Source organism: Mustela putorius, unplaced genomic scaffold, assembly GCF_011764305.1.
Source record: "Mustela putorius furo isolate JIRA1106 unplaced genomic scaffold, ASM1176430v1.1 tig00000873_pilon_pilon_pilon, whole genome shotgun sequence".
NCBI classification, from domain to species: Eukaryota; Metazoa; Chordata; class Mammalia; order Carnivora; family Mustelidae; genus Mustela; species Mustela putorius.
In genome coordinates, this window is record NW_025421504.1 from 184,145 (window position 1) to 208,674 (window position 24,530).

At 57.7% G+C, this 24,530-nt stretch overlaps 1 protein-coding gene across 14 annotated transcripts in view; it reads left to right on the top strand.

Annotated features, from left to right (window-relative positions):
* Nucleotides 1–24,530, top strand: part of B3GNTL1 (UDP-GlcNAc:betaGal beta-1,3-N-acetylglucosaminyltransferase like 1) — a 110,690-nt gene that overhangs the window by 39,921 nt on the left and 46,239 nt on the right. For all 14 annotated transcript variants that reach the window (XR_006608283.1, XM_045085608.1, XM_045085600.1 and 11 more), the window contains 2 exons: nucleotides 1,198–1,293; nucleotides 22,076–22,171. Coding sequence is in view for 13 of the 14 variants with exons in the window: in XM_045085608.1 (XP_044941543.1) it covers nucleotides 1,198–1,293; nucleotides 22,076–22,171 (192 nt within the window). In the remaining variant the exon portion in view is untranslated. The remainder of the gene's footprint in view (nucleotides 1–1,197; nucleotides 1,294–22,075; nucleotides 22,172–24,530) is intronic.

Below are 24,530 nucleotides of genomic sequence, written 5' to 3' on the forward strand. Positions count from 1 at the left end.
CAGCTGAATTTAAGGAATTCAAGAGTCATGGTAGAACCTTTGACAATTTCTTTTTATGTGTTTATCTATTTATGTATTTACTTAGAGAGAGGGCATGAGCAGGGGCAGAAGGAGAGGGAGAGAGCACACACCTGCTTGGGCAGCCCCGGCCCCCACGGCCCCTCCAACAGAGCTCAAAACCTGGGGACAGCACCACACTTTGGCTCCGGGCTGTGTGCGGGCGTTTGGGATGCCGGTGTGAGACTGCTCCGAGGTGGGGGGTCCCGTCCTCCAGAGTCTGCTGAGGCTGGTCCCCACTGTAGGTGTCTGGGCCCATCGCTGCAGAAGGAGCCGCTCCCTCCGGGGGACACCCAGCAGCACAGGGCCTGCCCCCCCACCCCACCCAGGGCCCAGGTGTGGCCAGCAGCCAACCCTGACCTGCACTCTCTCCTCCTCAGAGTGGTCGCTAAGACCTGCATCACCGAATCAGTCTCCTTATTAAGAAATTATCGGGGGGGCGCACCTGGGGGCTTCATCATTGAGTGTCTGCCTTCAGCTCAGGTCATGGTCTCAGGGTCCTGGGATCGAGCCCCACATCAGGCTCTCTGCTCAGTAGGGAGCCTGCTCCCCCCACCCCCACCTGTCTCTCTGCCTGCTTGTGATCTCTGTCAAATAAATAAATAAATAAATAAATATTTTTAAAAAATAATTTTAATTGGGCGCCTGGGTGGCTCAGTGGGTTAAGCCGCTGCCTTCGGCTCAGGTCATGATCTCAGGGTCCTGGGATCGAGCCCTGAGCCCTGTGCTCAGCAGGGAGCCTGCTCGAGATCCTCTCTCCCTCGCCCCCTGCCCCTCGTGTCTGCCTGAGTCATGATTCAGGATGAACCTGCTGAGGTAGCCGGACCTCTGACCTTGTGCACAGATCATTGTAACTTGAATGCATTAAGGGGGAAGGCTTGTCGGCTACAGCTCTAACCTGGGGTGATTTCATGGGTGCTGCTGGAACTGGCAGGGTAGGACCGTCCATCATGGGGTCCAGCCTGAACCCTGCATCTCCCTCTCCCCCATTCCCCGCAGATGATTTCCCAGCCTGATCAGATACGGATCTTTGTTAGTTCCCTGCTGGTGTGCTAGCTCTCGCCAGGTGAGACATCTGTGGGTAGGCGTGTGCCTATCAGCCCACGGTGACTTTTTAAGTTCTGTGTTGTTGTCTCACAGATTATCGGTTGCCGAGTAAGGAGAGAGCCCCCCAAATCCACTGAGCGATACACACGGTGGATCAACCAGCTAACACCGGACCAGCTTCTTACTCAGGTACCCCGGACCCCATCCGGGAGCCCCCCAGGACGTCCTGAGAGCTGTTCTCTTAGTCCCTGTGTTTGCCTGACCTGTGGGTCTGGCCTGGGAAGGAACCAGAGCCAGCAGGCAGGTGCGGAAGGCCTGGCTGGAGGCTGGGGAGGGGAAGAGGTGTCCGGGAAAGGCCCAGGTTTCGGGCAGGACTGCCTTGGAGCAGGGTCTGAGGGAGACACACGCGCCTTCTGGGTGGGGCTGGCTGGAAAACCAATGTGCAGGCGGTGGGACCCGCAGAAGAAGCGGACTGTGTGCTCAGGTCCCAGGTTCAGGTCTGCCGCGGGGCTAGAGCCCCTGGAGTTTGCTTCTGTATCTGACCTACCTTGCTAGCTCGTACACTCTGCTCCTCACACACACGCGCACGCACACACAGAAAGTGCTTCTGCATGTGGACTTCCTTGTCACATTTTGAGAAGATGAAGATCCCATGAATGGCCACTTTAGATGCCAGTGGGAGAGATTTGTTTTCCAGCTGCCGCAAAGCTCAACAGGCAGAACAGCCAGCACGTGGGCCCCGCGCAGCCTGCACCCTCCCCTCACAGGACGAGGGGGCCTACAGAGGTGGCTCCAGGCCATGGGTCCAGGGTGCCGCTCCTGCCTGCCCGTGCCGCTGCCCTACTGTCCCTGGTGGCTTCCCCACTGGAGCGGAGAAGTCCCTCCCCTGTGAGGCGCAGGGCGCTGCTGCTTGGGGCCTGGCACCGCACATAGCCTTTTCCCCGGCAGCTGGTACAGTTGCCCAAGGGCACAGGGCGGGTTCGAGGGGCCAAACCTCATGACCCAGAGTGGCAGAGACTGCGGAGGGTCTGGCAGTGAGCAGCCCTTGCGCGGAGAAGCAGCCCAGAGTCTGTGGCCCTTCCCTCCCGAGAGGGTGGGCCTGTGGGGCTCATGCTTCTGGAATGTGTGCCTTTCTATGGACACGGTCAGGACACGCACTCAGGTTGGCTTTTGTTTTTCTTAACCAAGATCACAGCTGAGTCAGTGAAGAGCTGCTAAGGGCTTCCTATTCCTAACTGGGGAATTCAGACTCCACATTCAGTGGGAAAGCTTCGGGCCCTGATTTGGGGCACCCAGAGGCTCCTTGGCAGGGCCAGGCCCCGCCCGGCCCCAGTGAGGGTCTGGAGACATGACGCTCTGCGAGTGCTGGAGCTCTGGCAGCTGTGTGCGTCGGCTGTGGGCCTGTGCGCTGGGTTCTCTGGTAGAACATGAGTCATGCGGGGGCTGTGTCGCCGAGCGCCAGGGGTGTAGGTTACATGCCGTGGGCATGTCTGCAGCCAGAAATCCAAGTTCTGAGTCGAGGGCATTAAGCATCATAGAAATAATTAAGGCAGGGTCCTCTTAAATAGTGTTTTTCTTTATCAAGTTAAGGGAAGATAAAGTCTGACGTTTTTCAAAAATAAACTGAAAGACGCTGATGTTCTCTAAGCCACTGGTGAGTGCCACGGGTGCAGAAACCACCACCACCCACCAAGGGGAATAGGCTGGCAGCTGAGGTGGTAGGTGTCCGTCCTCTGATCTGATCTCATTTGTGAGGTGGGAAGCAGCACAATTCCCAAGGAGCCTGCTGCTGCTGAGTCCGGGCGACCAAAGGGGAGGCAAGGCCGGACCCCTCCCGGCCCCCCGCCCTGGGGTCTGGCAGCAGGGGCTGGAGGGTGCCGAGGTGGCTGGCCCCTGAGGTCCCAAGCTCAGCCTAACCGCAGGTCAGCACCAGGCCTGGTGAGCAGTGCTGGTGTCCTGGTTCTGCCCGGGGCCCCCTCCTGATCCACATGGCAGGGGTGCCCAGTGGCCTCCATCAGCTTCATTACCTCAGTTTTGTTCACAGAATTAAAGGGTTTAAGCACAATATCCTGGCTCATTCTTTGACCCACTCATTTGAAGATATTTGGCAACACGCGTGATGGTCCCTATTGGCTGATTGAGAAGACGGTGTGGAGGTAGAGCTCTGGGTGACAGAGATGCTCTGCTGTCCATGGGGGACGCTCGGGTCTTCTTTGTATAAAGAGACTAAGTTTCACACTCCTCTACCTCTGTGTGCCTTTCCCTTGAAAGTTTGTCCTTCATAGTACAGTGATTTTATCTAATTCTAACCCACACTCATGGCACTTAAAAACTTACATAATTTGACACAGACTAAGCTGTACTGTTTTTCTTCATTTTTTTTTTTTCCATTTAAAGGGAGCACCAGAAAGTGTATCTGCGGTAGATTCACAGAACTGACCACTTTCTCTAAAACATACTATGGAGAGGGGAAACTATATTAATGTCTGTTTCTCTATTAAACCCAGAAGCCACAGATCTTGGATCTAACATCAGAGTTTATTCTTGTTGCTATGTGGGTGTTAAAATGTCAGAATACTGGAACATTTGTTATCTGTCTAAAGATAGTCTTCCAACAAATTAGAAGTAAGGATAATAAACCACAGGAATCTGGAAATTAGTCATACAATCTCTGCTCTTCTCTGAGAAGAGTTCATATCACTTCCTGGTAAGATACCACTAATGAGCCTGCGAATTTCATTAAATGCTCCATTCTCCTTTAACTGCAAGGCTTTTCCGTTCTGAATACGAACAACTCATTTTAAGTCTATAATCCATAGTTTTGTCTTTTTTAAGTACCAAAAGCATCTAAAAGCGTCCGTCAATAACCATCTGTCCGTCCTGAGCCTTTTGTGAGGGCAGACTCTGCTTTGGGCAAGGGAGGCCAGTGCTGATGGGCTTGTTTCCGTGTGTGTGTTCTGCAGGCACTGGAAGGAACTACATAGAATTTCTGGGAAGTGCACTTTCCCTTGCTGGCAAAACAAGGGGAGAGACAAAAGCAACCCCCAGGTCCCCAGAACAGCAGCATGCGCCCCCCCCCCCCAGCCTCTCCTGGGAACTCCTTCTTTTTGACTAACTTCTAAGAACCTGGATTATCTGATTTTTTAGTTGGTGACACATCAGAACCAGAAAGAGACAAAATCAAAAGGGAATCGGGAAGAACCCAGAGCTTCTGGGACTTCTCACTGCAGCGGCGTGGCCCCCATGCGCCCTGCGCACCTCCCTCCCTGCGCGCACTGCCCCTTAGCTGTGCGCGCCCCACCCCCGTGCGCGCTCCCCTTACCTGTGCGCGCTCCTCCCCCGTGCGCGCTCCCCTTACCTGTGCGCGCTCCTCCCCCGTGCGCCCTCCCCGTTACCGGTACGCGCCCCTCCTGTGGTCGTTCCTGACTCGTGCAGGCGGATTTGCGGGCCAATCTGGCAAGGAGTCCGCGGACGGCAGCGGTCGGGTGGGAAGCTCGGCTCCGCGGAGGGAAGGGGCCTGCGTCTGGCCGCGGACGCCGCGTGGCGGCTCTGGCATCTCGGGAAGGGCTCCCGTGGTGACGCGTCCGGGTCTGGCTCGGGGTCCGCGGTTCCACCTCCTGGTGCGCGCACTTCGCGCGCCCTCTGCCGGGGCCTGAGCCGGAGCGTCAACCGCCCGCAGCTGAGTGTAGAAAGTAGCAGCGAGAATGCGTCAGGCCTCTTGGGTCTGTTGCATCTGCTTCCAAGAATCCCAAGAGCGTTGGGCGCTGCTTCTGCAGTTTTCTGTACCTCATTTGCACCTAGATCCTACGCTTGGGAGAGAGATGAAGGGGCGATACTAGCCTACGCCAGGCATCAGTAACCAAAGAAGCAGCTTCGATCAAATTGAAGCCAACGTTGCGCTCCTTACCAGTTAGACCGGGGCTGGCAGACTGGGGCTCGGGGCCACGTCTTCTCCTAAGGCGCACAGCCTTGCCCCCTTGTTTGTGGTGGTGGTGGTGGCTGTCCTTGCTCAGGTTGGTGGAGCTGAGTACCTGCGATGTGGAGGCTGCGGCCGGGAAACCTGGCGCCTTGGAGAAAAGCGTCTACCCTGAGCTGCGCAGCCGTGTGGGGGACTCGCCAGCAGCTGGAGGTAACGTCGGGCATTTGTGCACGTGCTGGCCTGTGGCACCAAGGAGCCACCCAGACGCTGAGCTCTCTGGTAGGCAGGGGGCATCAGCACCGCTTCCCCCAGGGGAACCTGAGGCGTGGCAGTGGGCGGAGAGCGGGTCTCGTTTCACCGCCTTGGCAGCTGTCGAGCAGGGACAGCTTCTCAGAACATTTCAGCCGCGTGCCCTTCTTGGGCAGCATGCTCTCTCGCTCACAAGAAGCAGGTCCAGCAGCTTGGGCAGCGGGGTGATTCTGTGCTCCTCCTCCCACTGTGTGGCGCGCGGAGCATGGCCCTCGTCCCGCAGAGCCCCAGTCAGCCGGTGGGGTCGGGTGAGGTCAAGGGCATGCCTATGGGACGTGTTCCCAGGGCCTGCACCTTGGGATCCAGAGAGCAGACAGGCACTGGTCACTGCCAGACACGGCTGGCCCCCGCCGTCCTCACGGCCAGCCTCGGGAATCCCTGAGAGTCTGCCGCAGTGATTGGTGACTTTCCTTCACGCTGCATGGCGGGGTGGACGGAGGTATCTCCTAAGAAGACTCTTTTCCTTCAGCGTTTTAAGATCTCATTACCTCCTCCCACCTCACTTGGCTTTTAAAGGAAAAACAAGTTTACTCGGCAAACCTGTTTGTCTTCCTCAAGTGCTTGAACTTAAGCTATTTGAATGATGTGGCCAGCCAGGTCTCCGTGGGGTCAGCAGATAGCCGTGCTCACCTGGCACCTGACCCCGTGGTAACATAATTGTAGCCGGGGCAGGAGGGCATTAGTTGTTAGAGAATTGCAAAAAGGACAATCCCAGTGGAAGAGAAAAACCACAGCAGGTGTCTGTTGTGAGTCATTTAAATGATTTAAGGAGATGATGTGCAGGAAGCCAGCCTCTTGCCTTCCTCCAGGGGAGACGGAGCTGCATGGTGACCGGTCTCCCCCCAGAAGAAAGAGAAATGTACCTTTTGGAAGGTCCCAGTCCCGGGTTTGTGTTGTCCGTTCTTGTTCAGGGTCTCATCCTCATTAAGAAACTTTGTTGGGTATCAGCCGTGTGTTGTGGAATGGCCGTTTGCTGTTTGCAGTTTAGTGGAAGTAAAGAATGAGCAGGAAGCGTTTCCAGAGGAGCTAGGTGTGTCCAGTCTGGAGATGTACAGCAGGCAAGGCCCTTGAAATAAATGGGGAGACTCCAGGCGCTCGTTTGTTGTGTGTGGTTAGACCGCTCGGGTCTGGGGGAGGCAGGCGTCCTGTGTTCTCAAGTATGCCTGAGCCAAGACAAAACACAGTCTCTCAGGTGTAAGTTGTAGGAGACCCTGGGGTCTTTGAAAAGTAAGGAATAGTTGTGGAAGCAAAACCAGAGGAGAGCTCGATGAGCCGATCTGTCCTTTGGATTTTGAAAACAAGTGGCTTGTTCTGATGGGACCAGAGGAAATGAGCCTTCTTTACTCGTTCTGTTCCATTTTTGTTGTTTTATTCCTTTGTCCTTTCAGAAGGGGAGGAAAAGTTGAGAAGAGCTTGTGTCACACTCGCCTGGTGTAGCCCCAAGCCCTGGCCACCTTCCTTGGACACGGGAGGGGGGTCCCTCCCAGGCTCCTGGGCAGAACAGGACAGTTTCCTGCACTCGCCTGGCCACCGGGGGTCGGTGCGTCCTGGGTGTGCAGCCTGCATCCACCCAAGAGCCCCACAGAGCCATCAGCCTTAAGAGGCTGGTGCAGTGGCTAAGGCAGGGACTCGCCCTGTGAGTGTCCATACTTCCTGCCCAGCGGCCAGCAGCTCGGTGCCCAGAATTCACAGGAGCTCTGCACAGGGACGCTTCCTGGCTCTGACCGCACCGCTGTGGCTTGCTGGGTGTTGTTGGTTTTTTTAAAACCAACACAGACTTATTCACGTACAGCTCTGGGGGTCAGAAGTCCGATATCAAGGTGTGGGCAGGGCTGGTTCCTCCTGTTCCCTCCGATTCCAGCCTCCCAAGCGCCATGTCCTCGGCTTGTGTCTGCTTCCTCTGACCTGCTTTGATGTTCCCTCTCCTTTTCTCTCTCATTAAAGAGATTATTAAATTGTGGTCAAACATACATGACACAACTTGTCATCTCAAATTTCAGTTTGGTGACCCTGCCGGGGACTGTCCCCACCCAGTGCTGACTCCCCATCAGCCCTCCCCCAGCCCTGGTACCCCAGCCTGCTTTCCCTCCAGAGTTTTCCTCTTCCAGATACTCTGAACAGTATCTGTCCTTGTGCGTCTGACTTCCGTAACATAATGTTCTCAGGTTCGCCCATGTTATAAAGGGTCAGCTTCCTGTTGTTTTACAGCTAAACCATATTCATCACGGGAACGTACTGTCTGCCCCACATCGTGCTTACCCACCATTTGTGGTGTGATCGTCCCTGGGTTCCTTCCACCTTCTGGCTGTTGTGGACATGGCCTTGCTTTGTCTGTGTCCCTGTTTCGACAATTCTGTGTTTAACGTTTGGGGAACTTCCGAGCTGTTTTCCACAGCAGCTGCTCCATTTTATGTTCCCACCGGCAGAGTATGAGGCTTGCCTGCCGTTCTGCTACTTCTCGTCAACACTTGCTGTTTTCTGGGTTTTCTGGTTGCCATGTGAATGGACGTAAAGTGCTATGTCATGGTTTGATTTGCATTTCTCTAACGATTAGTGATATGGAGTATTTTAATGTGCTTCTGGGCCATCTGTGTATCTTTTGGGGGGAATGTGTTCTCTAGTCTTTTGTCTATTTTTTTAAAGTTGGTTATTTGCCATTGAATTCCAGGCACTCTTTGTATATTGTGGATGCTAGACCCTTATCAGATGTGTGGTTTGCAGATATTTTCTTTCGTCCTGTGAGGTATCTTTTTATGCTCTCCATTGTGTTCTTTGAAGCAGATAAGGTTGTAATTTGGATGCAGTCCAATTTGTGTAGATTGTGGGGTGGGGGGTTATATGTGCTTTGGGTGTCACATCAAGAAATCCTTGCCTATCCAAGGTCACAAAATGTTTCCTTGTAAGATTATTATAGTTTCAGCTCTGACATTTGGATCTTTACCCCATTTTGAGTTAATTTTTTGTGGATGATATTAGGGAAAGGTTCAGCTTTATCCTGTGCCTGTGACCATCCATCTCTCCCAACACCCTCGCTGAAAATCAGTGGGCCATTTGCGCGGGTCTGTTTCTAGCTTCTGTTTTGTTCTGCTCATCTGTCTGCATGGCAACACCACACTGTAGTGATTACCATAGCTTTGTGGTAAATGTTAAAGCTCACTCCGTGGGCGCTTGCTTACTTCATGAGAACTGTGAGTCCTCCAACCCTGTCCTTGCTTTTCAAGCTTGTTCTGGCTACTTTGGGTCTCTTTAAATTACATGACTTTTTTTTTTTTTTAAGATTTTATTTATTTATTTGACAGCGATCACAAGCTGGCAGAGAGGCAGGAAGGGGTGGGGGGGGCAGGCTGGCTTCCCGCTGAGCAGAGAGCCGATGCGGGGCTCCATCCCAGGACCCTGAGATCATGATGTGAGCCGAAGACAGAGGCTTAACCCAGTGAGCCACCCAGTCGCCCTTCCATGACTCTTATGATGGGTGTTTTCTCTCCTATGGAAAAGAATAACATTTAATGACTTAAAAAAATAGATTAGGTGACGACAGTCGCGACTTAGACAAAGCTGTGTCTTCTAGACTCTCATGCTGGGGAAAACCTGACCTGGCTTCTGACCTGGCTTCTTTTAAGTTCTGCCTTTAATTGATTTTTGAAGACTTCCAGTCCTGGGGAGGTCATCCTAAAAAGCGCTCAGTGAAGAAGTGCACTTGGTCCCCTGGGAGCTGGCGCTGGGAGAGGAACTCGGGAGACGCCTCTCAGTCCCGACACGGGCGTGCGGGCACCAAGTCGGAGCCCCCGTCTTCAGGAGGGCACAGCTGGCCTCCGCGAGGGGCCCCCAAAACCTCCCCCTCGCTTGGGCTGAGCCGCGTGGGACAGGATGCCGGGGCCTCCCCCAAAGCTGGGGAGGGGAGGAGGGCCCGGGACCGCGGGGGTGAGGGCCACCGTCTGGTCGAACCGGCGGGCCCGCGGTCTCGTCTGACGGGGTTGGGGGCGCAGGGGTCCGCGGGAGGGGGCGGTGCGCGCTCTGGGAAAGGCCGCAGAGACGCAGCCCCGGGAACTGGCGGGTGTTGCGCCCTCGCCCTCGGCGCTTTCGGGAACCGGACCGACCGGGGGGGGGGGGGGGGGGGGGGGGGGGGGGGGGGGGGGGGGGGGGGGGGGGGGGGGGGGGGGGGGGGGGGGGGCGAGGCCCGAGGGAGGCCCTTGTGCTGCTGGAGGCCGAGGCCCGGGAATCGTCTGGTTCTGGTTCGCTGCGGGGTGGGAGGAAACGTTCCTTCCTGGACTCCCGACAGGAAGTGGAAAGGTCAGTGTGAAGGTCAAAGCACGGAGCGGAGGACTGAGCCCTGCCCGCGGCTGCCTCCTGCTCTGGGCACCTGCTCTGGGCACCGGAGACGCCCCGTGACCGCACGGAGGGGCCGAAGGAGCCTGTTCCTAGCCCGGGGCTGGCGGGGCCCCCGGTGCTCTCGGGTTCTCTGTGCGCGGGGATGACCGGAGACCCGCAGCGCCGCTGCGTTCCCGCCCCGGGCCCCGTGCTCCCGCCCCGCTGCTCGTGCCTGTGCGCGTGCGCGCTTCGGGGCTCCGGGGTGCGCGCGTGTCTGTGTGCGTGCGTGCTGCGTGCGCGCTCTGGGGCTCCGGCGTGCGCGTGCGTGTGTGCGTGTGCGGGCGCGCGCTCCAAGCGCCGGCAGGTTGGGTTTGTGCCCGCGTCGGCTCCTCTGCGCCTGCCCGGCCCGCAGGGGCTGTTCCCGCCGCTCGTCTGCGCGCGTGGACGGTCCGTGGGACGCGCCGGTGAGAGCCCAGGGCGGGGCAGAGGGCCCTGCGGGCCGTGGGGCGCGCGCTCGCGGGGATGGAGGGTGAGCCCCGGGGGTGCCCTGCGAGGCGCTGAGGAGGACGAACGGGGCCCACGGCCCGCTTCACGGGTGGCCCGGCGGTGACCTGGCGGTGACCTGGCGGTGGCCCGGCCCGGCGGTGGGCGGGGGCTGCGCACTAGACCCCCCAGGGCTGCGCCAGGCGCCCCGACGGGAGCTCCGAGCTTGCGCCCTGCGGTCCCTCGCCGGCGGCCCGGGGCGTCCTGTGCCTTCCCCTCCCGAGGGGCGCAGGGTCCGGTGCGCTGGGCCTGAGGACGCTGACGAGCTCGTCCCCGAGCGAAGACCCCGTCCGTTCCGAGCGGACGAGGACGGGGGTCTCGCGGCCCGCGGTTGTCCCTGCGGGACCGTCCCCTGGGGTCCAGGCGGCCAGCGCGCGCGTGGTCTGCGCCGGGGAGCATCGTGTGGAGCCCGAAGCCCCTGCTGTCCGCGGAGCCGGACCCGCGCCTCCACCCGCCGCCTCCTCCGAACGACCCGGCCACAGGCCTCGGCAGGAGGCTCCGCGTGGCGCCCCAGATGGCCCAGTGACCCGCAGTGCAGCCTGGAGCCCCCTCAGGGTTCAACGACCCCCAGGGCCTCCCCACCCAGATCCGGGGCATCTGCTCCGCGCTCACACCGCCGGGGACTCTGAGGAAAGGCCACGTGCACGCGGGCGCTCGGTGCCGGCCACACAGCGCGCCCGGGAAGGCCCTCCCTTAAGGGTCCTTGCGGGGCCTCTGTTGGGACCCCCCACTTCTGTACCGCGCAGAGCCACACCTGCCTCCCAGGGCTGCCGTCTCAGCCGTCCGTCCTGGGAAGGGCGTCCCTGCCCTTGGGAAGAAGACTGGCCTGGAGTCCCCGCACCTGGGTTTGGGCCCCTGGGCGGGGCCCTGGTTGGGGCTAGAAGCAGGCCAGCAGACACCGGGGGATTTCAAGAGCTATCTGGAAACTGGAGCGCTGTGGGGTCTGAACAAGGCCACCCAGGAGGGGCCTGCAACTGCCCCAGGAGCGCAAGTGTGCTCCAGGAAGACGGGAGAGCCTCACGGAGAGGGAGTCCTGGAGCCTGTCCCTGCAGCTACACGTGGGCCGGTCCCCTGAGGTGTGGGGAGCATCACTGGGTGGCTAAACCTGCGGCACGTGCAGTGTCCAGGTGCCCCGCTCGCTTGGGGGCGGAGAAGCCGTCCGTGGTGTCTGCCAGCACGTGGGCACAGGTGGGCGCAGCAGAGCCCTGGGTGACTGCCTCTCTGTAGACACCGTCAACAGCCAAGGGGATCAGGGTTTCAGAATTTAAAGGGAAGTAACGTTGAGAATGACGCACGGGGGAGTCTCCGCGAGAATAGAAATTATCCTAAAACAGAAGAGTCGGAAAGTACGTACTTGTAATTGAACCAAAAAGGCCATTGGAGGGGCCCGACGCCACACATGAGCTCGGAGGCGACGGCACGTACAGCCACGGGGGGCCGAGCGAATAGTGACGTGTCTGGGATCCTCTAGGGGGACGGGTGATGGGGGCCGCGGGCACGTTAGCGTCCCAAACTTAGTTTGGAAGTAATTGCTAGTTTCTCCCCCTGAATGTGTCTGGTTTTGTCGCTGAACAGACTCCAGCCAGCGCGGCCGCCAGGGGAGTGCAGCCCCCGGGAGTGCAGCAGGGGTGAGGCACTCCCACAGCAGGGGTGGAGGTGTGTAGAGCTAGGGGGCTCTGGGGGGTCTGGAGGCCGCCCCGCAGGAGGCAGGCTTAGGGGCTCTGCTCCCCATCCCGTGCCAGGCTCGCCCCTGCCATCAGCCTTCCTGCGGGCGGAGCCCCCGTCACCCAGGGGCCAAGTCTCCTCCTTCCCGGACTTGCTTTACCACTTGGCAGACGAGGCACCAGGGGCCAAATTTCGAATTTCAAGAAAAGTGGGAGTTGTACGTTTATTAAGCAAATTTTCCTGCTCCTGCTTACCTTGGAGAGCAGCAGTCGGGTCCCAGTAGGATGTGTGGCTCGGAACCACGGAGCGGCCCCGAGAGGCAGAGGCTGGGCGGCTGGAACGGTGCCCAGCACACACGCCCAGACCCACGCGGGGTGTGAAGGGCTTGGGGGGTGTCTGAGCTTGGATCCTCGGGGGGGTTCACTGTAAGCACAAGGGAGAAGTTGTTTTTTACCTTACGCCGAATTAGTTCACGTTGTGATGTGTCAAGCTTGCGTGTACAGGGCAAGGAAACACGCAGGTAGGTTTAGAGCTGGGGCTGGCAACTCCGGTCACCCTCAGCACTTGCGTTTTCTGGATAAAACAAAGGAAGAGCTGCCGGTGAGAAGCGTCCAGGGTAGTCTTGTTGCCCAGACGCACCCGTGAGCTCCAGCACCTCGTCCGGCCTTAGTTGGTGTGGAGCGCGGGGCCAGCGGCGGTGGGGATGGGCTGGGCCGGCGGCAGTGGCGAGAGGAGCCCACTGGCCCAGAGCAGCAGGACCTGCCCCGTCCACCGTAGCAAAGATGTGACGCGCACCCGGGAAGAGCTGGTCCTGGGTCACCTGCGTCAGCGAGAGCCCCAGATGCACGTGGGAACCCGGCCCTCGGGACGGACTTTTCTCCAGGACTCCCTCTTGACTGTCGCCCCGACAGGCTCCTAGCACTGAGCCGCACAACCCTGGCTCCCCTGCGCACACCATTCTACCGCGGGTGAGCACACACACCCTGTACCTCTCCTCACAGACCTCACACATGCCAGTGCCCGCATCCTGTGTGAGAAAGGGCAGAGGCCACCTCCCGACCACGGTGCCTGGAGCTGGCCCGGCCCAGCCACCTCTGCCTGCTGCGCACACGGAGAGGACCACCAGTGCCTGTGTGTGGCCCGCGGGCCCTCTGCCAGCTGTGCCCCCGAGGGACTCCTGGGCCTGGGAGCCCAGAGGGGTCTTTGCCTGCATGAAGGGCTTGGAGCTTGAGAAACTAGGTGCTGCAGCCCTGAGGAGGAGCCGCTCTCACGGAGTGAGGGCCCTGCACCCACAGGCTGGGCGCCAGCGAGGTGCGGCCTGTGGCCCGTGGGCACTGCGCCGTCCGTGGCTCCTACCCCAATGGCCTCGGGCCATCTCCGGGTCCACATGCATTTTGCAGCCAAAGCCATTCCCGTCCAACAGCCGGGCTGGCAGAGCCATTCTGAAATCTGAAACCCCGTTTTCTTGAACTCCCATACTGCAGGAGGAGCAGGGTGTTGGCTTTGGCTGCCGACGTTTCTGGGAGTCTGCCACGTGGGGCTGCTGACCCCGGCCCCTGTGTGCGCCCGCAGACAGCCTCTGGGGTCGCTGGCCTTCACCCCTTCTGCTTTGGTTCCTGAGGGTGAAAACACAAGGACCCGGCCAGGGGCAGCCGGTCCGTGGAGGACAGAGTCATGTCCGGCATCGCGGGCCGAGCTGAGCACCCTGAGCTGCCCCCCTTGAGCCGGGTGGCTCTGCTGTCCGCAGGAAAGCTTCCTGGGTGGGCCCATGAGCCTCGGGCCGTGGTCATGGCAGGCCTAGTGTGGCCACACGGGGCGGGGCGGCCTCTGATTCCTCCTGATTCAGAGGCAGGTCTGTCCTCCTGGGAGCCTGAGTACAGAAGCCGGCAGGCGGGCTGCACACTGTGCGGGAAGGTCAGCGTCGGTGGCTGGCCGCAAGCGTCTCAGACCTGGGCTGTGCCGGGGACTGCGCTCAGGAAGCGCCCGGGGAGGGGGGACAGGTGCAGGAGGCCAGGACTAGCCAAGAGGGGGCAGACTGGCATGTGGGGGTCTGGGCAAGAACGTTGTTCCAGGGGCTGGAGGTGTCTGCTGGGTGCCGCTGGGGGGCGCCGTGGCCCCTGTGGTTGGAGGGAGGGAGCCCCAGCGTGATGCCCAGGGCCCGTGTGGCCATCCAGGGCTCAGCAGCCGGGGAACCCTTGGAGGGCGACGCGTGCAAGGCTGTTCCTTTCCAGCCGCTCTGACTGTGGACCTCTTAGCATGCTCCGGAAGGTTCCCTCGGAAAGGACTGCTGCAGCCCAGAGCCTTGGTCCCAGCCTGGGCCGCGGTGAGTCCGCCCGTGTCTGCGCCCGTGCCTGGTCTTTGTGCCCCGAGGAACGTGTCGGGCTGTTCACCCTCGCGCCTCCTTGGGGCGTCTGCAGGCCCCGCGCACACCGTTGCTTTTCCCCGAGTTGTGAGAGTTCTCTCGGACTCCAGAAACACGTCCCTCCCCAGATCGGTGTGCCCGGCGGACACGTGAGTGTTCCCTCGGAGCCCCTGGGGTCCCTTCATTTCTTACCTGATCGTTCGAAGAGGTGACATTTTCAGTTTGGATGAAATCCAGGCTATTAATACTTCCTTTTCATCTTGCAAAATTTTGCTCTATTTTATAAAAATTGCCTGGGCTCCACTTGCAAGCATTTTTCTATGTGCATCTTCTAGAAGCTTTGTAATTCTAGCGCTCGCGCCCGCTTTGAGATATATGCCGCGTGTGGGGTGAGGTGAGGGTTGGTCTGCTCGCCTCAGATCCGGCCCCACTCTGCCTTCTGTGCACAGTCCGACCCGATCTGTTGTCCCGGGCAGAGCTGGCGCACTGCCGGGCCACCACGGGAATGGGCTGTCCGGTCGCCATCCCGGTCCAGAGGCTGGTTTTCGGGCTTTCACCGCAAATGAGATGGTGGCCCTTAGCAGGCTGAGTAGATTCCTTTCTGTTCTTGGTGTTCTGAGAGGTTGTGCCTTGTGCCTTGATTGGGTGTTGCGTTTTGTCCAATGCTTTTCCTGTATCTATTAAAATGATCATTTTTTTTCCTGATTCTCAAATGTTAAACCAAACTTGAATGTGTAAGATCAGCACATCGTGGTCAAGACGGGCGCGTGTCTGGATCAGATTGTCGACAATCTGTGAGGGACTCGTGCATCTCTGTCCACGAGGGACAGCGCGTTGTGGTTTCCTTGTGGTATTTTTGTCTGGTTTTGGCCGCACGTTAATGCTGACCTTCTAAGGCGGGTTGAAATACTCTTCCCTCCCTTATTTTATGAAGGAGTTTGTGAGATCAGTGTTCTCCCCTGCTTTAATGCTTGGTAGAATGCACCCGTGACGGTTTTAGGTTATGAGTTCCACGGTTTAACTGTTTGGATTTCTGTCTGAACTGGCACCTCTCAGGGGGTGAGTCCGCTGTATCTGAGCTGTTGAACTTCCTGGGCTAAGCGTGTTAATAATCCCCTTTCTCCCCCGTTAACGGCTTTGGCTGACTTTTGGCCCGTCCTGCTTGGGCCTGTGCTCGCTTGCTCCCAGATGCTCTCCCTCTCCCCAGAGGTGACCACCGTCCCAGATCGGCTTTTGCTGTGTGTCTCTTACTTCTTTCAGCCGTCTGCATCGCTGAAGAAAGATCGATTGCTTTATAGACAGATGCTTGGTTCTGACCAATAGGAAAATAATGAGCCAAAAATGCAAGCCCAAATAGAGTTAGTGGTTTTTTAATGGTCATATTAAAAAGGTATAAAGTAGTAGATGAGTTTAATTATAATGATATATTTTATTTAACTAATATACACAAAATGTTACTTCAACATGGAACCAATAGAAATAGACCCATGAGATATAATGTTCTTTTTTCATAATAAGTCTTCAGAATCGTGTGTGTGGTTTTTGTCTGTTTGTTTTAAGATTTTATTTATTTATTTGACAGAGATCACAAGCAGGCAGAGAGGCAGGCAGAGAAAGAGGAGGAAGCAGGCTCCCCACTGAGCAGAGAGCCCGATGCGGGACTCGATCCCAGGACCCTGGGACCACGACCTGAGCCGAAGGCAGAGGCTTAACCCACTGAGCCCCCCAGGCGCCCCCAGAATCATGTGTGTTACACTCGCTGCCTGTCCACCAGGCTGAGCTCCCACACCCGAAACCCATGTGTTGGGGACTGGGTATCAGGTGTTCAGCTGCAGGCAACCTACCAGAAAATGCCTGTGGATTTTCACGAAGTAGGAGTTGAAAACGGGATGCCTAGGTCTTGATTTGCAAAAGTTCCCAAATAGCATTATGAAACCGGTTTTTTCTTACAGTCGAAGAAGGAATGGAGCACATTGTGGGGACTGATGTGTTTGGGTTTGCTAGAAAATGGGCCCGTCTGTAGTGTCTGGGAACGGGGAGCCCCTGGATTCCAGGACCTTCGAACCCCCCCTACACACCAAAAACCTGATTTGCAGAAAGCAAGGCACGCGGTCCCTGACAGAGCCAGACAGGCCACCCCAGGGAGCGGGTCCAGCTGCAGGCCCGCTGGTCTGATTTCTGTCTCTAGAGATTAGAAGTCCTGCCTTTAGGGTTTTGTGTCGATGAAGGTTGCCTTCCTTGACTCCGTGAAGGCCACCACTGCCTACTCATGGCTGTGCTCGGAGCTGCCGAGGGGAGGCCCCTGCGCTCTGTTCCATGGTGTCTGTCGCTCGTGTTGAATAACATTCGGGTTGCTTCCAGTTTTGTCTGTCGTGCTTGCAGTGTTCGCGGGTTTTGCGTGGACGTAGCTCTTGTTTCCCTGGGACACCCAGGGCTGCGTGGCTGGTTGTGCGGATAGTCCGGGCACCCGTACTGCTGTTTGCAAGTAGGAGTGCGCACTGTCCCTTCCCCGTGTCTGAGATTGCGTCTGGTGGTATCCGTCTTTGATGTTAGCATCCGTGGGGCTGTCTTGTGTCTCATTACAGCCAGATTTCCCTGCCCCTGGCACCCACTTCCCTTGACCCCAGGTGAGGAGTGGGGAGAATGCTCTACTGTTTCCGGACACCCCTGGAAATGTTACCATATGTAGGAGAGGGTCTTAGTAGAGGGGCCTGAGGGTCTTGTGATGGGAGACGGCAGGCATGCAGGCACGCAGGTGCTGTGAAGATGAAGGTCCTCCCAGACCGACCCACCCGGTCAGCACCCCAGCAGCCTTTGTCGCAGAAATGGACCAACTCGGGGGAAAAAAAAAGGAGAAGAAAAAAAGGAAAGAAATTGACCAACTTATTGCAAAATCTTTTGGAAATGGAAAAATTTAGAACAACCGAAATCCACGTGGACAAGAGCAGAGTTAGAGGCCAGCACTGCCGGCCTCCATGGCTGTGTGTCGGCACAAGGACAGACACACAGACCACTGATCTCTTATGGACAGGGTCAGTGGAGAAGATGTCCTGGGACAGCCATATGTCCACGTGCGAGAAAACTGAACTTGAAAAAACTCACACCATTTATAACAAGTTAGTTTAAAACGGACCCTAGGACTAAATGTGAAACTTAATACCATGAAGCTTACGGAAGAGAACAGAAAAAAACTTTTTTGTGATCGTGGTTAGGCAAGAAGCCATGGGGTGAGACATGGCTCACCCGAGAGGGACCGGTCCTGAGAGGGTCCCCGAGAGGGACCCCAGTCCCTGGGGCCTGGTGGGCTTCATCAGCCCAGTGGATGTCGTGAAGGATGAACCAGGACACTGGGGTGTGGCTGCACCATGTCCAGCAAAGGCCTCGAGTCCCGAGTGGGAGAGTTCCACGGAGCTTTGCGGAGTCTGAGGACACAGACATCCCAGTAAAAAGGGGACCGGTGACTTGAACGCGTGCTCCATCGGGTTCGGTGTCTGGACAGCAAATTAGCACAGCCTCAGGGCCATGAGGAGGGTATGGCGTGCCCAGTGAGACAGGTGTGTGTCTACCGCTTAGCAGTCTGAAGTGACGAAGGCCGTGGCACCCAGCATTTGTGGGATGTGGCTGGCCGGCGCGGAGCCCAGGTCGGCCGGAGCAGAAAGAACCTTGGGACAGCAGAGCGGTCTTCTAGGAGCTCCTGTTCTGCACCCGACGTACCCACCCCTGCTCCCCACCACGTGCTCCGTCTGCACAGAGACCACACGCCCTGGGCTTCCCGCAAGCCCATCCGCAGGCGCGTGGAAAAGCACGTGTGGTTGACGGAGCTCAGGACACCAGAGAGGAGGAGGGTGGGCGTGAGCACCCGTGTGCACAGCACCTAGGAAATGCCGGCCGCCACTTGTGACGGAAAGTGTTGGGGATGGGGGGCGGCCCAGGCGTGAGGAAGCTTGCAGGGGTGGCCAGCTCAGAACCAGGGGTGGTGTGTGGCTCGGGCGTGCACACGTGGGTGAGTTTCTCCAGCTGTGTATACACGTGTGTAGCTTGTGCATCCTTCGGTGAAACTACAGCAGTCCCATAACCAAGGGGAGATGCCTGTGGGCAGCCAGATGCACACTCAGGAGCTTGGGGGCAGTTAGGGGTCTGGGGGTGGCCACGGAGCAGCGCTCTCAGCACCCCCACACTGGAGATGAAGCGTGTGCCTGTCACGGCGGCATGTCTGTGTGCCCCACGTTCAACAGCAGAGTTGGGGGACCTTCGGGAGGCAATCAGGTTAGAGAAGGCCATGGGGTGAGGCCCCTGTGATGGGACCAGTGGCCTTGTCAGAAGTGACGGCAGAGCTTGCGGAAGGTGGCTCCCGGCAGCAGCAGCTTTGGGGCTCCGACACCGGCCTCCAGAGCTGTGTGTCTGCCGGACCAGCCCCGTGTGTGGTGCCCACCGCAGCCCGAGTCCAGGGAGACGGTGCGGATGAGCAGGAGGGGACAGTGGTGCTGGGAGTGGTCACTGGCCTTCCTTGGCGCCCCCGGTCCCCGCTCACTGCCTGCTGGGCCCTTTCCCCCACACGCCCCACACAGCATCAAATTAAAACAAGATTCATCCACAGTCTAAAGGCTCTGGAACTGTCGTCGGGTGAATTTCTGAGAGGCTGTTGAACCCTCAGGCCCCATCCTGCCGGCCTCCCCACCTCCGGGCTCCCACAGGCTGCAGGGCGGTCTGCAGTGCCAGAAATGGTGCTTGGGACGGGGCCCGTGTGCCCAGCCTCAGCCCCGCTCTGGCTCATTTCTTCGCAAGTTTCCAAAGACAAAACTCCACGAGGGGGTGTCTCCTGACCCCGTGGCCGCTGTCGTCCGCACGGAGAGATGCGGGGCTTCCGAGGGGAGCAGGGGACGGCAGGCGGATCCCTCCCCCCTGGCCCGTCTCCACGTTGGCAGAGCAGTAGAAGCACTCGGGGCTCGGTGTGCGCATGTACGAGCCCCTCTGTGTCTCGGAGTTTGTCTCGTAAACAGATGCCTGAAAAAAACACTTACGGGTGAGAACACTTAGTTGTCCCCAGGTTAACACAGCTGTTAGTAAAATAAATAAAACTGGCTGTTTTCCCCTTTTCGGGGTACAGCTCTGAGGCCTGCCGCACGTGCACAGATTCGTGGAACCACCCAGCCTGGCTCGTTCTGTGTAAAATGGTGATGTGTGCTTCAGGGCTCTGCACGCCCCTCGTCCCCGGGAAAATGCACGTTATGAGACGGTCAGACAGGCCACGGATGCTTCCCACGAAGAGGAAGCCCAGTGATGTTGGTGGTGGACCCTGCGTTCCCAAGAACTGCTAACAGCCGTCCACGTGGGGTGGACATGTGTGGGCTGGAGTGAGGGGTCTCAGAGCCAGGAAGGCTCCAGGCAAACACAGGCGATGCTGTCCTCCCCGAGCGTCACGGAAGCCAGCTCAGGCGGCGGAGGGAGCTGCCGCGGAGAGCGGGTGTCTGCTCTGTGGCCTGTGGGAGGAGGCGGGCCTGTCCTCACGGGACCGTGGAAACCCCGTCCAGGTACAGTCGACGCTCGGACAGTGTGAGGTTTCAGGGAGCCGACTCTGCAGGAAAATCCATGCGCGACTTCTGACTCCCCAAAAACTTAACCGCTAATAGCCGTCTGTTGGCCAGAAGCTTCATAGCGTAACGACAGTAAGGCATGTATTAGGTCTGTTCCTCCAGTAAAATAAGCCAGAGAAAAGAAAACGTTACTAAGAAATCATAAGGAAAATGCGATTACGGCACTGTCTTGTATTGATTTTTGAAAATTCCGGTGTACACAGACCCGCGCAGTTCACACCTATGTTGTGCGACACAGCGGCGCTCCGAGAACTTGGGGAAAGGCTTCCTGGCCGCGGCGGGGGAGCTGGTTCCCCGGGGCCCCAGGCTGCGGCGTAATTCTCACCGGCTTCCAGGCCGCACCACGAGGGAGAAACTGCCTGAGATTCTGGATTCTGGATCCAGCCTGGGACTGAGGATCTGGCCTGTTCACGCCGTGCCTTTGACCTGCCGCTGGCCTAAGTCCAGATTTTATCCCTTAGAAGTGCCTGCGAGTCCTGGGCCCCGCTGTCCACCGTCCCGATGACACGTGACGCCTTCCAGCCACCGTTTGTTTTCATCAGGAGGACGGAGCTGCCTCCACCCGCTGGGTCTCAAGGGGCCGGCACAGCCCAGGCTGCAGGCCTGGCTCCCAAGGACGGCGCGACTCTGCTTGGCAGCGCGGGGCGACCGCTGCGGGCACAGCCACTGCCCGGTTTATCATTTTCTGCAACGACAAACAGCTGCGATTATGTTAGGACTTAGGTTTATTTTGTAGATTAATTGGAAAATATTGACATCTTAATATTTACTCTTTTGGCCCATGAAAATGGGACGTCCTTCCTTTATTTATGTCTTTAATTTGTTTCGAAGATGTTTCATGGGACGCCTGGGTGGCTCAGTGGGTTAAAGCCTCTGCCTTCGGCTCAGGTCATGATCTCAGGATCCTGGGATCAAGCCCCGCATCGGGTTCTCTGCTCAGCAGGGAGCCTACTTCCTCCTCTCTCTCTCTCTCTGGCTGCCTCTCTGCCTGCTTGTGATCTCTGTCTCTGTCAAATAAATAAATAAATAATCTTTTTTAAAATATGTTTCATGATTTTCAGTGTAAAGTCTTACTACGTTTATTTCTGAGTCTGTTTCATGCTGTTGTGAATCAAAGTGTTTTCTTAATCTTGTTTTTGGGCTGTTCATTACGAGTGTATAGAAATACAGTTGAGTTTTGTATGTGAGTCTCATGTCCAGGACCTTTGCTGAACTCACTTGTCAGTTCAAGGGTGTGCGTGTGTGTCGTATGCCTTTGGGTTTTACACTTACAGGATTGTGTCGGCTGCAAATTGAGACCATTTCACTAATTCATTCCCAAAGTATTAGAAAATGCCTTTTATTTTTCTCATTTCCTAAGTGTTTTGCCTAGAACTTGTAGCACAGTGTCCACGAGACGTGAAGAGTGTTTAGTGTTTCAGCATTTTCGTAGGCATCAGTGGTGGGGCTTTGTAGATGCCCTTTGACAGGTCACGAGGGCCCCGTCTAGTCCCAGGTGGATGAGTTCTGTCGAAAGGGCACTGAGTTTTGTCAAAAGCTTTTTCTGCATCTGTTGAGATGGTCTTGTGGTTTCACCCTTTGTCTACAAATATGGCGTGTCTTTGTGTGTCGAACCAACCTTGCCGTCCTGGGGTAAACTCCACGGGGTCGTGCTGTAGAACCCTTTTTCTGCAACAACAGACTCCGTTCACTCTCTGTCGAGGAATTTTGCAGCTGTATTCCTAGGGGTCCTGCCGCAGTTCTGTGGTATTTCTGACGGGCTTTGGATCCGGGCAGAGCTGGTCGCACAGAGTGAGTCAGGAAGTGCTCCCCGCCGCCTGCGTGTGTGCAAGACTGCAACGGGGGGTGTCAGTTCGTGCAGCGTGGGGCTGGCCGTAGCTTCTGCTGCTGCTTCAGTCAGTTCTAGATGTTCGTGTCTTTGGAGGGTCCCATCCGTTTCGTCGGAACATGGCAGTTCTTTCTTGCCACAACTGAAAGCAACATGTTTACTTTTGTCTTCATGTGAAACTTCACCGTCCGCCAAAAGCAGGGGGGCCTCCTCCCCGAACACAGCCAGCGAGCGCTCCCCCAAGGTCAGGATCAGGACCCGGTGGAGCCGCTGATTCTCGGGGCCCCTCTTCTGCCATCCCCCACATGGAGGGTCTGGCTGTAAAGTCCTTGAACGTCTCTTCCTACGGAGAAGAGGAAATTCTTTTGTCACTTTCTGAATTACATTTTGTGGGAAATAAATTGTATGTTGTTTGTGACGAGCTGTTACTTTCTGGTATTTAGGTTTTTACGTCCCATGGCCCGACTGTGATCATGCCAACCTGGTTCTGCTCCCGAGCATGGTTTTTCCACGTGGGCCCATTTGATGAAGGCGGGCAGGTAAGTGTGGGCCCTTGTGGGTCCCTCCTCGGGTCGGGGAGGTGCCGTCACCGCCGGGGTGTCAGCCCCCAGCCCTCCCCACGCGTGGGCACTGTGCTCCCTCCGGGACCCGGGGCTTCAGAAACCTCTCTGTAAAGGCTGGTCCAGCCCTCCTGCAGCTGGCTGGGCCGAGCTTCCCCGAGAGCGTCCGGGGCCCTGGCACCCACTGGGGATTTCTGTGTGAGGCTGCAGGCGCCCAGGCCCAGGCCTCCTCATCCTGGTGTAAAGCTTTCAGCCATGCTGCCTCGGGTGACTGCAGGACAGGGACAGGTAGCCCTGGGCATTCTGTCCAGACCAGGCTGGGCTCTTCCCTAAAGCCTCTCCTACCTGTGGGGCCCCACCCGCAGCGCTCAGCCCGCACTGAGCTCTCGCATGGGCCCCAGAAACGAGACCTGACCTCTCTCCTGGGCTCCCTCGGCCCCACCCCACTCCCCACAATCGGTCTTACAGTTGCTGCTCCTACACCCAATTAGAAAGTTAAGTTTAGAGTCTGTTTGTTTATTTTCCCTTAAACTTCCCTTAAATGAGGCTTTGAGAACGTGAGGTCTGGTCTCCACAGTGGGAGGAGGTAGAGTGGGCGTGTGAAGGGCTCATCAGGCCTTCGCTGTTGGACTAGGATGAGGCCCCATATCCACCACCCCCACCAGCCGCTGAGCTGGGGGCAGGAGGGAGCCTGGACGCACAGAGGCAGCAGAGGGTCTGGGCCACAGGGTTCTGGAGACCCCGGGCTGGGAGGCAGGGGCAGCAACTCAGGCCTTGGAACCTTGGCCACTGTGCTGCTGTGAGCCCCTTCTGCTGTGAGCCTGCTTCCCTCCTGTCGGCATCAGGGCCGGCCCCGTGGACCCTCAGCTCAGGGCCAAGTCTAGCCCCATCCTGACCTCACCCAGCCTCCCTCCTTGCCTGTCATTTTGGAGGGAGAGGCCTCTACTGCCCCCCAGTGCTGCACCGACTCCCTCACAGCTGCCCAGACTCAGCCTCCAGGAAGAGAGCTGTTCTCACACATCTACCAGCCAGAGCCCCCGGGGGACTGGCCAGCAGCGTCTGCCGTGGGTCGGGAATCGGGCCTGCCCCAGGCCGGTCTCCCTGCCGTGCAGGCTGCCCCCAGCAGCACCTCCCATTCCTAGGGCTGGCCTGAGCAGATGGTGTGCCACCATCCCACCGTGCTCCTCCTGGCCCTGGCCTGGCCGCCCCTCGCAGGCACGTGGGTCCGTACTGTCTCACCCCCTGCTGGCATGGGAGACCAGGTCGCGTTGTCACGGATGTGTGCGGACTCATGGTCTTAGGGTGTTGGACACTATCCCTGTGCTCCTGATTCTCCGCCAAATCCATACAATGGAGAGAACTTGTGCGCATGTGTTACGACCCTGCCTCAGGGCCCCCAGTCCCAGGGGCCTCAGCTCCACCAGGGGCAGCAGACCCCACGGCGGGAGAGATGGCACAGCGAAGTTCTCCCTGAGTGCGACAGCAGCCTGGTGGAGGGAAGCGCCAGCAGGTCTCCCCCCCCTTCTGGCAGGTGCTACGGAAGCCACTGTTCTTGTTGGACGACGAATCCATGCTTTCATGTTCTTCTGTAGAAAATAGCCCAGAAATTGTCATTAGGAGATGTTCCCTGGGAAACCTTGATCTAAAGATCTGACACAGCCTAACTCGCAGCCCTGAGCAGTCTCAGAATTCAAAGTATGTCAGGACTTTCAGCTCAAAGTAATTCTTCCTGGAAAAGAAGCCGCTGGGGGCAAAGAAAGCCCAGGCATCCGTTTGTATGGGGGCTCAGTGACCAGAGATCAGGGATCAGGGAACAGAGATTAGGACCAGGGACCAGGAACCTAGAGACTAGGAACCAGCAATCAGAGTTACGGGACTATGGATCAGGGACCAGAGATCATATTTCAGGTACTAGGGATCAGAAGTCAGAGACCAGGTATCAGAGATTGGGGATCGGGAAGAAGGGGTCAGGGGCCAGGACTAGATCTGTGATGGGGCTGGGGCAAGTGGGGGGTCTGGGGCGTAAGGAGGCAGATCACAGATGGCAGCAGAGCCCACCACCAAGAGAAATGATTCCACGGTTCTTTGATGCCATCCCCAGAGAAACCGGTCGAGCCGAAGTTGTTCAGAGAACTGGACGTTGGGGACTGACCCTCAGGTGCTTCTCCTTGGGCCAGTGAAGAGCCAGGGTCTACCCAGGGCTAAGAGCCCAGGGTCTCCTCTGGAGAGAAGGGCACTCCAGATGCTGAATGACGGAGCAGGGGACCAGGGTGCGGTCTGGTGACTCTGCGAGTGTGCTGGGGCCGGGGGCACGGAGACGGTGGTGAGCAGGAATGGG